The sequence below is a fragment of the Xiphophorus hellerii genome, chromosome 15, assembly GCF_003331165.1.
Source record: "Xiphophorus hellerii strain 12219 chromosome 15, Xiphophorus_hellerii-4.1, whole genome shotgun sequence".
NCBI classification, from domain to species: domain Eukaryota; kingdom Metazoa; phylum Chordata; class Actinopteri; order Cyprinodontiformes; family Poeciliidae; genus Xiphophorus; species Xiphophorus hellerii.
In genome coordinates this window covers 5355687-5368742 of record NC_045686.1, presented here as the reverse complement: position 1 = coordinate 5368742, position 13056 = coordinate 5355687, and the positions used below count along the sequence as shown (strand labels likewise).

Below are 13056 nucleotides of genomic sequence, written 5' to 3'. Positions count from 1 at the left end.
CTGATAATATAGCAGCCGTTCAGCCAGGCTTTGTAAGGTTGGTGAAGAGCGTATTTATTAAAGGACAACACTGGGGAATTCCCAGTACCAGTGTGGTTGTGAGTTTTTGACCGTCCTGACGAATCTGCCGCCTCCTCTCCTCCCTTAAACACAACCCAAGCGTTACAGCGCCTAACCTTAATTACGTTACACCAGGGGTCACCAACCTTTTTGAAACTGAGAGCTACTTCATGGGTACTGAGTCATACAAAGGGCACCAGTTTGACACGCTCTTCTGAAATAACAAATTTACTCAGTTTGCCTTTAGTTATACATTATCAATAATGATTAATGATACTCATCTATGAGAAGACACTGATCATGTTAATGGTTTCTCCCAATAATTAGCAATGAAAACAAGGTGGGAAACAGATATCAATATTCAGCACTTTATCTCTTTTAATCTCAGTAATTGTCACATTTTTAGATAATCACTTACATCACTGCATTTCATAGGAAAAATGTCCAATTTTCACTAGCCACTCACAAACATTTTTTTAGCAAATCATGAACTATGTTGCACCATGTTTCAAAAAGTGATCAATTATGTAATGTTAAAGAAAAATCAACTTACATATTTTTAAATAAATCTTGTCACATTTTGAACTCATGACCAAATCTGCTGCATTTTTAACAAAATTATAACTTATATGTCATGAATACACTTTTAAATTGAACACAATTCCTCAATATTTTAATTAAACTTTGCCATGACACTGCCATGTTGCCACTAACATCTGGCATTGGTTTCTTTATTAGTGAGAAGACTGGCATTGCATGCTGTTCACCAGTGCACTGTAATCTGGTGTGTAACTTGAAACTGCAACTGTGAGTGCATCTTTCAGATGTGCATCAGTGAGGCATGTTCTGTGTTTGTTCTTAATGAAGTTCATGTCAGAAAACGCTGATTCACAGAGATAGGTTGAACCAAACAGGCTGGCAACCTTCATAGCTGCTGTGCATACACCACTGTACTTCTCTGTGTCAACAAGGGACCAAAAGTTTGGTGCAGTCTGGTAAACTTTGAGGTGTAGGTCATTTTGCAATGTTATGATTTCCATCTCCACCTGTCCAGCATCCAAGTTGAATGTTGCACTTAGTTTCTCAGCAAAGTATGTTGTGTCCACATTCATGAAAGGATTGGAAATGAATGACACACATGGCTCAAGCTGATCAAGATCACAAAACCTATTCTCAAACTCTTGCCCAAGTCTGTTTATGACTTCACAGTACTTTTCTGCAACTTTGTCAAATGTCTCAGATGCAGAAGCATTGTTTTTCAGCACCAACTGCACAGAGGGAAAGTGCAGCACTTTTTTTCTCTGTAAATCCACAGAGAAAATGTTCATCTTGGCTTTAAATGCATTTAAAGCACTTATCATATCAACAACAGTTTTACCTTTGCCTTGCAGCTCGCAGTTCAAGACGTTTAGTTTCCCAGTAATGTCCGTCAAAAATGCAAGGTCAAGGGTCCACTCTGTGTCTTCTAGCAGTGAGACGTCTTCGCCTTTGGACTGCATGAACTCTTTGATTTCACCCAAAAGTGACAAAAAACGAAATAAAACTCGTCCTCTGCTGAGCCATCGGATTTCTGTGTGTAGCAGCAGTTCACCATATTCAGCTGACATCTCCTCCAATAGCACCTTGAAAATCCTGTGCTGTTTAGCTTTGGAGCGGATGTTGTTAATGATTTTTACAACGGGAGTCATCACGTGCTCAAAGCCGATCACTTTTGCACATAACGCCTGCTGGTGAATGACACAGTGATAATGCAGAAATGTTGGGAAGTCTGGGTCACCTTTACAGTGAGCGATGAAACCTGTATGTCGGCCGATCATAGCAGGAGCCCCGTCTGTTGTCACCGCCACCAGTTTTTCCAATGCTACCTTCTTCTGCACGAAAAACTCCTTCAGCGTGTTATAAATGTCAACTCCCCTCGTAGTTGTCTTTAAGGGCAGTAGTGTCAGGAGTTCTTCTCTTGTGGAGAAATCTTCAAACACCATCCGGATGAAGACCAACAGCTGAGCTGTACTGCTGCTGTCCACGGACTCGTCGCACTGGATGCTAAACCACCTGCACTTTGCCAGATCCCGGTCCAGCTGATCGCCCAGGTTACCAGACATAGCTGACACTCGTCTAGCCATCGTAGATGCCCCCAGTTGGACGTCGGAGAGCGTACAGATTAGATCGGTTCCATTTTTGTCATCTTTAAGTACAATGTTAGCTATTATCATCATTGCTTCTTTGACAACTGCTCCATCTGAAAATGCCTTCTTCTTCTTGATCAGAAAATGTGTAGCTCTGAACGAGGCTTCGGTTGCTTTTAGTGACTTTTTTCCCGCCCTCGTGAAAAAAGATTGTTGCTTACCCAAAGCTGCCTTTAGCTCACTGGCTTTTTCTGCACGTACTGCGCTTCCCGGTGGGTAGTTAGCATGGTAATTTTTGTGACACGTAGTGAAATGTCTCTCAATATTGTGCCGCTTTGCCGTCGCTACGGTCGCCCCACAAATGAGACACACGCAGGTTTCTTTCACAACCGTAAAAAAGAACTCCTTCTCCCATTCCTCGTTAAAGTGATAAGTTTTCTTTCTTTTTTCAGCCATATTTTTGGGGAAAGAAAATGCATTCAGCACCCATCTTCGCTGTGTCCGCTAGCCTGCGTTCCATTGGCACTGGTTTTGTCATGCGCACAATACTGACCATTGAATTAGAACTAGAGTAAGTCAGAGTTCACCCTAACTTTTCTAAACGTCATGTATAATGAGGATATTTTTAAGATACTGTCATTTTTAAAGCTATATAAATGCAAGTGTGATTAAAAAAAGAATAGCAACAGAATAAAAAAAATTTTAGACACAGCTCACTAGTGAGTTGTCCTATTTTTAGAACGGGCTTGCGGGCGACTCATGTGGTCCTTGCGGGCGACCAGGTGCCCGCGGGCACCGTGTTGGTGAGCCCTGCGTTACACTGATCAGCAACTTCCGGGTCTAGACTGGATGCTGAAGCGCGTGAAGCGGGAGCGGCCGCGGAAATTGCGCATGTACCGCATGCAAATAATGACAAATAGAAAATGCAAATAGGCCCGGCCGATGTCCCGCCCCCGAGAGCAATATACTCCACCGTGATTGGTAAGTTCGTTCAGCTCCGCACACAACACTGAAAAGTGCCAATTATATCAAACTCGCGGGCCGCACTAACATTAAACTTTCATATTAAGGCGGGGGCCACAAACTATCGTCCCGAGGGCCGCAGTTGGCCCGCGAGTTTGAGACCCCTGCGTTAGGGGGTTAACTAACCCGTTCAATGTTATTCAACTGACTGTAGTTACATTATAATCAATAAACTCAAACTTTATCAACATTTTACTTGAAGTAATTTGAATAAAAACATTTTATCCTCTTACCTCTTTGATATTTAACTATTTTTGCCTTATTCCAACCTGCTTTCACTAATAAAATTATCTTATTTTAAATCGCCTTTTATTGTAATTTTATATCTTAAATCAACAAAAAAGTTGAAAATATTTCACACTTTAGTGGAAACTTGCAGCTGAAACTGAATCGAAACGCGGCCTGGAGGTCTGGTGAACTGAAGACAGTTTGGCGCTAGCTTCCCTCTGGTCACCATGACGACAGGATGCGGTGAAGCGTTCAACGTGTTTAATGAGACACAGGTGAGCCTGAGCTGCAGTCGGATCAGCTGACTGCTCACATGTACAAAATCAACAAGGTGAGAAACTATTTACATTCACAAAAACACAGAGACTCTGAAGAGGAAACGCTAACAGCCGGACTCAGAGTCCCAGAATGCTTTGCAGCAAAGTCCGCTCGTCCCCGCCTACAGCGTCGAGCCGGAACCAATCAGCAGACAGCTCAGAGTCATCCTGCTGAGAAAAACAGGAAGACGGCAGTTGGGTCACTTCCTTCTGTTCATCACTTCCTGTGCTTGTCTGTCCACCTGAACCACTTCCTGTTTCCTCCTATCCCAGTCCTCCCAGTCCCTCTATAGTTTGAGCTCGTTGGCAATTTTGGAGGCGATGTTCTTGAAAGCGATGGACGTTCCTGAAATGCGTTTGAAGCGGACGCCGTTGAGAGAGAGGCGGGGCAGCTTGCAGACCTCCATCTCCCATTGGACGAGGCTGTCGGCGTGCCCGTCGCCGTGGACGCAGAGCAGCAGGAAGGCCTCGCGCTGCTCGTAGTCGCAGTTGTTGGCGTCCAGGACCTTCCTGATCTCGCGCATCATGTCCGCCGGCTCCATGGACGACGTGGTCTTCATGCTCCAGGTGAACCTCAGCGAGCGCGGCTTGGCGTCCTTGGAGTGCGGCGCAGAGGGGGACGCCGGCTCCTCCCTCTGGTCGGACGTCATGGCACGGCTGGAGGGAGGAGAAGAAGATGTTAACATTCTCCAGACGCTGCGCTCTGATTGGCTGTCTCGCTCTACGCACCTGGACCCCTCCGGTCTGCCGTTCCTCTCTGCCTCTGATGGCGCTCTGCCAGCCGAGAGGAGGAGAAGAAGAAGCAGAGCGTAAATCACAGGAAAAACCTGCAGAACAGCTAACAGCAACAGGAAGTGATGCATCCTGACTTCCTGTCTGGTTAGGGGCCGGACCAGCAGCAGGTCCAAAGCTCGGTGCCAAAAATAAAAAACGGTTGGCGATTTATGAAGCTACTGCACTGGAAAGTATTCACACCTGATCCTGGAATAATCAGTTCAAAACATTTTACATAAAATGTTGATAAATGTTTTAATATCAACCTGATGATTTCATTATTTTTATGAATGTACAAATATTTATTTCTTAAACTGAGTTATTTAGTATTATTTATTTTGATGATAAAATAATTTTCTTTCAACAGACGGGAACAAAAAGCTGAACTTCCTGAGATAAAATCCTTCTGTTGCTGTGTTGCATCATGGGATTCGTAGTTTTATCCGAGTCCTTCAGTCGGATCAGAAGGAAACATTCAGCAAAGGAAAGAAGGAAGGAAGAAAATGTAAAGAGGGAAACGAGGAAGGAAGTATTTAGCTTTAGAGGTAAATAATTACTGAAGCAGTATTGTGTAGTTCAGTGGAAGGACGACATTCGGTGCGTACCTCCTGGTGAGCTTGGAGGTGAGTTTGGAGAACAGGTTGGACGATGCGCGGCTGCGGGCCTGGGCCAGTGGCGTGGCGTCGTGGGACAGGCTGGGCGAGGCGGGCGGGCCGTTGTAGGTGGCGGTGCGGCGCTCCCTCAGCTGGCCGCCGTGGAAGGTGCTGCGGCTCGCCGTGCCGCGGGGGAAACGCAGCCGGTCGGGGGGCGTGGCCCCGCTGCTCACGCTGTGGGTGGAGGCCCCGCCCACCGAGCGCTTAGCAGGCGAGCCGGAGGAGCTGGGGGGAGAGGCGGTGGAGGTTAAAGGTCGGCGTGCGAGCCTGGGTGTGACCAGCGGGGGCCGGCGTTACCTGTTCTCCTTGCCGTTGTGGACAGCGGAGGCGGACGACTTGTCGGTGGCGCTGCAGACGTACGTGTTCCTCCTCGTCATGCTGGATGCCTGAAACACAGAGCCGCACCGATTGGCTGCTGGAACCGAGGCTCCGCCCCCCCAAACCAAAAACACTCACAGCGGTTGCAGCTGGCGCTTTCCGGCGATCTGGGATGTCCCCTACGTTGGGGTTGTTGGCGTTGCCTAGCAACGGGCTGCCCGCCTCCCCGGGACCCGGCTTCCTGTTAGCGTCCGGCTTTGCCTCCGCCTCCGCCTTCCTGGCAGCAGCTGAGGAGGAGAGGGGGGCTTAGAGGCTGAGGGGAAAACCGGATCCGGTCCCGGTTCTGGTTCTGGTACCTTGGTCGCTGAATCTCCTCTGTTTGGAGGAGGAGCGCTGACTCAGCAGGTGGGCGGGGGAATGGCTGCTGGACGAATGAGGCTTCAGCAGGGAGGAGGCTCCGCCCGCATCCATCTGAACACACACAAGGGTCACTTCCTGTTGGGCAGGGCGGGTCTACCTTTTGTTACCGTGGCAACTGCTCACCTCTGCGGCCTTGCGTCCCAGCAGCAGGTAGGTGGCTGTGATGTCATCGTACTTCATCTTGGAGAGCGAATCGTTGATCTTCTCTCTGGAGTAACCCATCTGGACCATGAGGTCTGAGGACGACACGCCAGTCAGGGAGTGTGTGTGTGTGTGTGTGTGTGTGTAGGTGTGTGTGTGTCCATGCATACCGATCCGGTTCTGGTCCCTGATGTCCAGCTCTGGCTCCACGTACGGCAGCAGCTCGTCTTCGTCGCCGCCGTTGATCCAGCGATCCTTCATGATTTGCTGAAACAGAGGAAAGACGATTCGGACCCGAAGGTTCTGAGGCGGGCGGAGCTCTGGGGATGTGCTTTCTGATTGGTTAATGGGCTCTGATTGGCCGTGTGTGATGACCTCCTGACCTCCAGCGTTCCTCTCTTGCCCGGGTTCAGAACCAGGAAGCGCTTCAGCAGGTTCTCGCAGTCCGTCGACATGTAGAAGGGGATCCGGTACTTCCCCCGCAGAACTCGCTCTCTCAACTCCTGCAGACACAAACGCACCGGTCCAAACGGTTCCGGGGTCCAGGAACACCCGGAGTCGGTTCCGGACCGGACGGAGACCCACCTTCAGGTTCTGTCCGTCAAACGGCAGCGACCCGCTGACCAGCGTGTAGAGGATCACACCCAGACTCCAGACGTCCACCTCCGGCCCGTCGTACTTCTTACCCTGAACCCAGCAGCAGGAACAGGCTGACCCAGGTTCTGATGGGACCAGAACCCGGGCCGGGCCTGGGGAAGGTCCGTTACCTGGAAGAGTTCTGGTGCCGCGTACGGAGGCGAGCCGCAGAACGTGTCCAACTTTCCGCCCAGAGTGAACTCGTTGCTGAAGCCAAAGTCGGCGATCTTTATGTTCATGTCGGCGTCCAGGAGGAGATTCTCCGCCTGCAGGAGGAAGAGGAGGGTGAAGAGGAGGAGGAAGAAAAGTAAAAAATGAGGAGGAAAAGGAGGAGAAAAGGATTAGGAGGAAGAGGATGAGGAGGAGGAGACCTAAAACATCACTGCTGTCCGTGGTGCATTTGAGGCGGCTGGGAAAACGGAGTTACCTTAAGGTCTCGGTGAACGATGTGCTTCTGATGGCAGTACTGAACTGCAGAGACGATCTGAGAGAGAAACGTTCAGGTTTAATCATAATTTAATAATCACTGGTTTATGTAGAGTTTAAGGATTTTACACGTTTCATTATTAAATATTTAAAACAGGGTTTTCCCACAGTGACATACAAGCATTTTCAAGATACGTTTTCAGAAAACAAACAATTCATTATTATATATTATTTATTCCTGTTATTAATATCTTGTAACTGTACGTTGTACAGCGGGTCAAGGTAAAGTAACACTAACCTGGCTGCTCCAAAAAAGTTACACAAGAATCTCTAAAAAATGTCTGTTAAGTTTTCTGGCTTTTATACAAATAGAAATATTTATGGTGATTCTAACGAACCTAAAACACAAAAGTTTGATTTAAATTCGAGGAAACGTCTTTTTATTTCCTTTACATTTCTGGTTCCAACTGTAAATAACTTTTCCAAATTCAGGCTTTTAATCAAATTTATTTAAACCTGTGCAGCATTTTTAAGGACTTTACAGAAATCCAACAGTTTCCAAACCTTGAAAACAACTCAATGAAATTCAAGCATTTCAAGGATTTCAAGCACCTGAACCTGAATAATAATAAAGAAAAATATTATTTCACAGCAGATATTCCTGCAGCCCTCTGCTGCTGCCTGGCTCAGAGGCTCTGTGGCAGGCTGACCTGCTACAACCACCTGCTCTACTTCCGTGTTATGGGATGTCTGCGTTACCGTGGCAACGGGGGGTTTGGGAGCGTTACCTGTCTAAATTTAGCTCTGGCCTCCTTCTCCTTCATCCTCCCATGAGCTACGAGGTAGTCGAACACTTCACCTGCACACACGCCCACACACACACACAGATCAGAGGTGGATCCAGGTGTTTTTCTTTAATCCAGGTGAGTCTGCAGGTGACAGACCTCCGCTGGCGTACTCCATCACCAGGTAGAGCGTCTTCTCCGTCTCTATCACCTCAAACAGCTTCACTGCAGACAGGTAGGACAGGTGGGGCGCTTTAAAATGGTACCAGAGGCCCAGATGAAGCCCAGCAGAACCAGAACCTGTTGGACCGGGTGGATCCAGGTGGCACTCACCGATGTTGGGGTGGTTCAGGTTCTTCATGATGCGAACCTCTCTGAGCAGCTGAGACAGAAACACAGCAGGATGTTAAACACACCCAGACCCGATTCTGGTTCTGTTAAACATGCCTGGACTCGGTTCTGATGCTAGTCTCACCTTCTGCAGGCTGGTTGGGTTCAGCTGGGTCTTGTCAATGATCTTGATGGCCACCTGAAAGGTAAAGGTACGGGTCAGAACTGGTGTCGGTTCTGGAGCGTGTCCCAGAACCGCGTCCGGCCCGGTCTCACCTCCCGGCCCGTCGGGATGTGCCGGGCCAGCTTCACTTTGGCGAAGTTCCCCTTCCCGATGGTCTTCAGCAGCCGGTAGTTTCCCACGTGCGGCGCGTCGTCCGCGGTGACGGCGGCGGCGTTCTTACAGCGGGCGGAGCGGACGGGGCGGGGCAGCGCCTCACCGCGCCCGTCTTCCCCCGGTGCATGCTGGGAAACAAGGAAGCAAAACAACATGGGTCAACCTGAACCCAAACCGTTTGGACCTTTCTGTCAGACTGGAACTTCATCCGGGTTGATGTGAATCTACAGAGCAGCAGAAGGACCAGGAGAACAAGAGGAGGGAAGAGTCAGAGCACAAGAGCGACGCTTCAAGACGTCCAGATCGCATGACGTCACCTCGGAGGGCGGTACCGGAGGGACGGGTTTAATCTGAGGAAGGGTTGAAACCATTCATCCAATTATTAAAATTGATCAAGACAAAATTTACGGTTTGAAGCCTCGTTAAATTATGGTTTACTGAGTAAAACATGTTAACTCCAGCTAACCATTAATCGATTACTAAATCAGTTGATGACGATTTCAATAATTAATCATGACTAATGTGATTAATCTCCCTGTTCTGACCCGTCCTGCATGCTGATGCTTAGAGGAGGAATAATGATAAAGAGGGAGAAGAAAATAAATCTGTTTCTTTTTGAAGGTTTCTTTTACATTTATGGTAAATTAAAGAGTTTAAGACGCAAATTATAGAAATGTGAGGCAGAGATTCTCTAAAGAGACAAATCCGGTTTGAAACTCTCACCTTGAAACTTTGTTTCATGGAGGTAAAAATAAATCGGTTTGGCAAATAAACAATAATCGATTCTCATTTATGATTTAGAAACGGCAGCCATGAATTATTTTAGCTAGAAAAACCAGCATGGTAACATCAGAGGCCTTAAAAACTGTCTTATTAAAAACAGATTTATGTCTGAATCATAATATAAAAACCAATATAAACATTAAAACATGTTATGTCATCAGACGGAGGAATAACTTCTTTAATGTTTTTGTTTTAGGTAAAGATACCTGAAATTAATAAATAAATATCCATTTGTCTTTACTGTAGATTTTATACTTATTGGAAATTATTATAGTCTGATAATCCTGAATAAAAAAATTGTTTAAAATAAAAATCCATAACATAATCTATTTGCCTTTGTGTAAAACAGAGAAGCAACATTTCCTTCTACAAAAACAACATAACTGTGATTATTACAGTAAAAGCTGCGCAACACTTTGAATCATAACTAGTCATAACATCAGAGAAATTTAGCAATCACAGAACTTCTTTATGAAAATACCTGATAAAAATCACAAAGCAAAAACAGCAGTGAAGAAAATGTTGGCTAATCATATTTAAAATCATCACTAAAGTATTTCTACAGAATATCTCAAAGACATGTTCTTAATATGGAGCAACTCTGATTGTTTTTCCAGTAAATATAACTGTTCAGATTATTAGACTGGTTGAGAGTAAAACTGATAATGATCAGTATTTAGCCTGCAGTCTGCTGCCGAACAGAAAAATGATGCTGTTCCTTTAAGACTCCAGTGTTTGTCACAACAATAAAGTCAACCAACTACCAGCGGTTCCCACATCACAATTTTTATTTGTTTTTGTGCAACTTCAAAAGATTCCTGGAAAAGTTCCTTTGTTTTATTTGATACAGATTGTTTCTTTATGGGTCTGTGGTCACCATTATTTAACAAACATCCAAGTTTATCCAGAGGAACTGGAACTCTTAACCTTCTTATCCAACATCAGTGTCTGACCTCACATATGCTCTGCTTGTGGAAACCATCAGAAGAGCTGATGTCATCGGTTTTACTCCAGTTGACGACTCAATACTTTCTGCTAGCAGCCTGTTGAGATTTTAAATTATTCAACAGCAGCCAATGCAGGAGCACCATTTATTTTCCATGGTGCTGATTGGCTGAACCCACAGAGCAGAAAATGTTAGCTACCAAAAATGTTCTAAACTGTATGTATTAATGCGTTTTAAGAATATTTGATGTTTTAACTATTAGAATAGATAGCTCTATGTGTCTCAGACAAGTCAAATGTATCTTATTGTGTCCTTTCAGCCAGCTGACTGGCAGTGCACAGCAACAGTTGCTATGGAAACTCATAGAGATAAAAACACTTTGCACTACTAGAAGAATGCGAGGAAAGTTTTGACAACCTTGGTAAAGCTAGAACAGGCTGGAATAAAAACAGATTTCTACCAGAACACTCTGGGTCAGATTCTTAGTCCCTGGCAGATTTTGGAGCGACAGATCTGGGAGTTGTGATCAAATGGATCCGGACCGAACCTCCAGGTTCCGGTTAGGACCCTCAGGACTCCCACTGGGTCTGGAAATGTTTCAGAAAACACCGGAAACGCTCCTAATAGCCGTTTCCTCCCTGATGCTCGGAGATCAGATGATTCAGCTGAAGAGGAAAAAGTTTAGATGCGTTTCGGTTCTGACCCACCTGTTCGGTGTCCCGCTCGTTGACAGTGGGCAGAGGGGTCCTGGTGGACATGATACCCAGGTCAGTGTAACGGAGATCCGGTCATGAAGCCGCCGCCGCTCCGCTCCGCTCCGGAACACCTGTCTCAAACTTAGCGGGTCAGAAAGTGACGTGCTGCTCCGGCTTCGGTTCGGTTCTATCTCAACGAACTCCCTCGCGGCATCACCTGTCTCTGCCCTGGGTTACCTGTCCCGGCTCGGCTCGGATCCTTTTCCGGAAGTTTATAACTGTCATGGATCCAAACGGAACCGGAGCAACAGTTCCTCTTTAACGCCGAAGTTAGCCGGGGAGTTAGCAGCCAGAAACCTTCCGGTCCTGGGACTTTATTTCGGGGAGAGAGGAGGTCCGGCTCGAGCCGCCGGCCTCTAGCTCCGGTCCGCTTGGTGAGACAGTCCTGGTTCGGTCGGTTCGGCTGAAATTTGGTTCTGTCGGATTCTCCTCATACTCTCAGCTAGGAGTCAGCTAGCCTGAGCCAAGATGGTGGACTAACCCAACCCTACGCGCTGACGGCAAGTGACGTCAGACGCCACGTGTAATATGATTGGTTGAGGAGGTCCAGCAGCAGCGTTTGTTGTTACTAGGGTGACTAGAAAAAACGTCGGGATGACGTTGAACCCCACCGACAGGGGCGCAACCCGGGAGGAGTAAAAGGGGAAATGGAAATGTATATTTATAAAGTACAACTGAGTATCAGGGTCAAAACAGGAAGATATTATGAGAATGCAGTCAAAATAATACAAGAATAAAGTTAATATTATGACAATAAAGTCCTAATATTCACAGAACAAAGATGTAAAATTACAAGAAATTAAGTTGGTTTAATGAGAGCAAAGCCTAAATAGAAAATCATCAAGAAAGAAAAACAGGCAGTCTGGAAACTAGAAACTAAAAAACTTTGGGAACTTTGGTTTAAACTATTCATTTAAGCACACACATTACTTACTGAAGTAATTATGAATAAAAGGTGTCAGATATGTCTTTAAATAACCAGGAAAAAGCGACATTTAAAGGACAACTGACTGAAGATGATTTAATAAAGCAGTTAAAAAGAAAACTGCACTTTTCTTAGTCAAATGAATCAAGAAAAACATCTAAGAAAGAACAACAAAGTAGTTTACATTTAAGTTCCTTAAAGTCTAATTTTCCCTCTGATTCTTCTTCTTGGACGGTCCTTCAAAATAAAACCAGATTCCTGAACAGTTCTGTCTCCAACCAGCAGAGGGCGACAGTCATCCATTCAGTTTCTGCTTTACTTGCAGTCTTTCTGGTTTTAATCTGAACTAGACACATTTAACAAAGGCTAGCACAAATATTTGAAGAAAAAGTACACGTTGTCCGTTAGAAACATGCATTATGTAGCCAGTTATACACATGAATAATACATATGAATATATATTTTCACTACTTGAATTTGATCAACTTGTTGGTTTTTACATAAATCTTATTGCGTTTTCTTCACTCTAGTACAGATTTCAGTATCTGGGAGAAGTCTTTGAACTTTTAAACATTAAATATTTCTGACCAAAGCTGAATTATTCCTCCCAAGGAAAATCAGATTTGTACTATTCTGTGCATGAGTTGGGCTTGTTTTTACGTTTCACAATAAAATTATGGTAATTTTATTAACAGTGAGACTAGCATTACCAGAGAAAGATCATTTAACATTTCTACCTTTGGAGTCCAGAGACGGGTCGACTGACCTGAAGGATTTTAGCTAGCAGGCGCTTTTGTTCTGTAAATAAGGCCGTTACCCTGGTAATTACCCTGGTAATGGCCTCAACGCATCTCACAGTTGCACAATTGTTCCTGCATCGATGGTTGGCCTGACACTTCGCCCTTTTGCCTGAGCTGGGTGTGGAAGGTTGTTGCCGAAGCAGTTTCTCCTTGTGTGCCTTCTTCTCACTCACATGAGAGTTACCGAACTCTTTTGCAAGCTCAACCAGGAAGTCCACCCGTCTCTCCTGCACCCCAATGCATGCCTGATAAAGCACATGTGCATTCAGTGCT

The 13056-nt window shown here is 45.7% G+C and overlaps 1 protein-coding gene across 3 annotated transcripts; it reads right to left on the bottom strand.

The window, feature by feature from the left end:
- Window positions 1-3683: 3683 nt before the first annotated feature.
- On the bottom strand, window positions 3684-11561 carry LOC116733901 (MAP/microtubule affinity-regulating kinase 3-like). Of its 3 annotated transcripts, none has more exons than XM_032584890.1 (18): window positions 11011-11561; window positions 8514-8702; window positions 8383-8436; window positions 8241-8289; window positions 8067-8132; window positions 7911-7981; window positions 7124-7180; window positions 6828-6962; window positions 6646-6747; window positions 6444-6563; window positions 6231-6327; window positions 6043-6155; window positions 5856-5970; window positions 5635-5786; window positions 5479-5564; window positions 5134-5406; window positions 4484-4528; window positions 3684-4411 (listed from the first exon to the last, which is right to left on the bottom strand). In XM_032584890.1, the coding sequence occupies exons 1-18, from the start codon at window positions 11059-11061 to the stop codon at window positions 4042-4044; spliced, it is 2145 nt and encodes a 714-aa protein (XP_032440781.1). In that variant the 5' UTR covers window positions 11062-11561; the 3' UTR covers window positions 3684-4041. The 3 variants fall into 3 exon arrangements, with proteins under 3 accessions (XP_032440781.1, XP_032440780.1, XP_032440782.1); XM_032584889.1 differs by having other exon boundaries at window positions 5479-5567; window positions 5638-5786; window positions 11011-11560; XM_032584891.1 differs by lacking the exon at window positions 4484-4528 and having other exon boundaries at window positions 5479-5567; window positions 5638-5786; window positions 11011-11560.
- Window positions 11562-13056: the final 1495 nt, after the last annotated feature.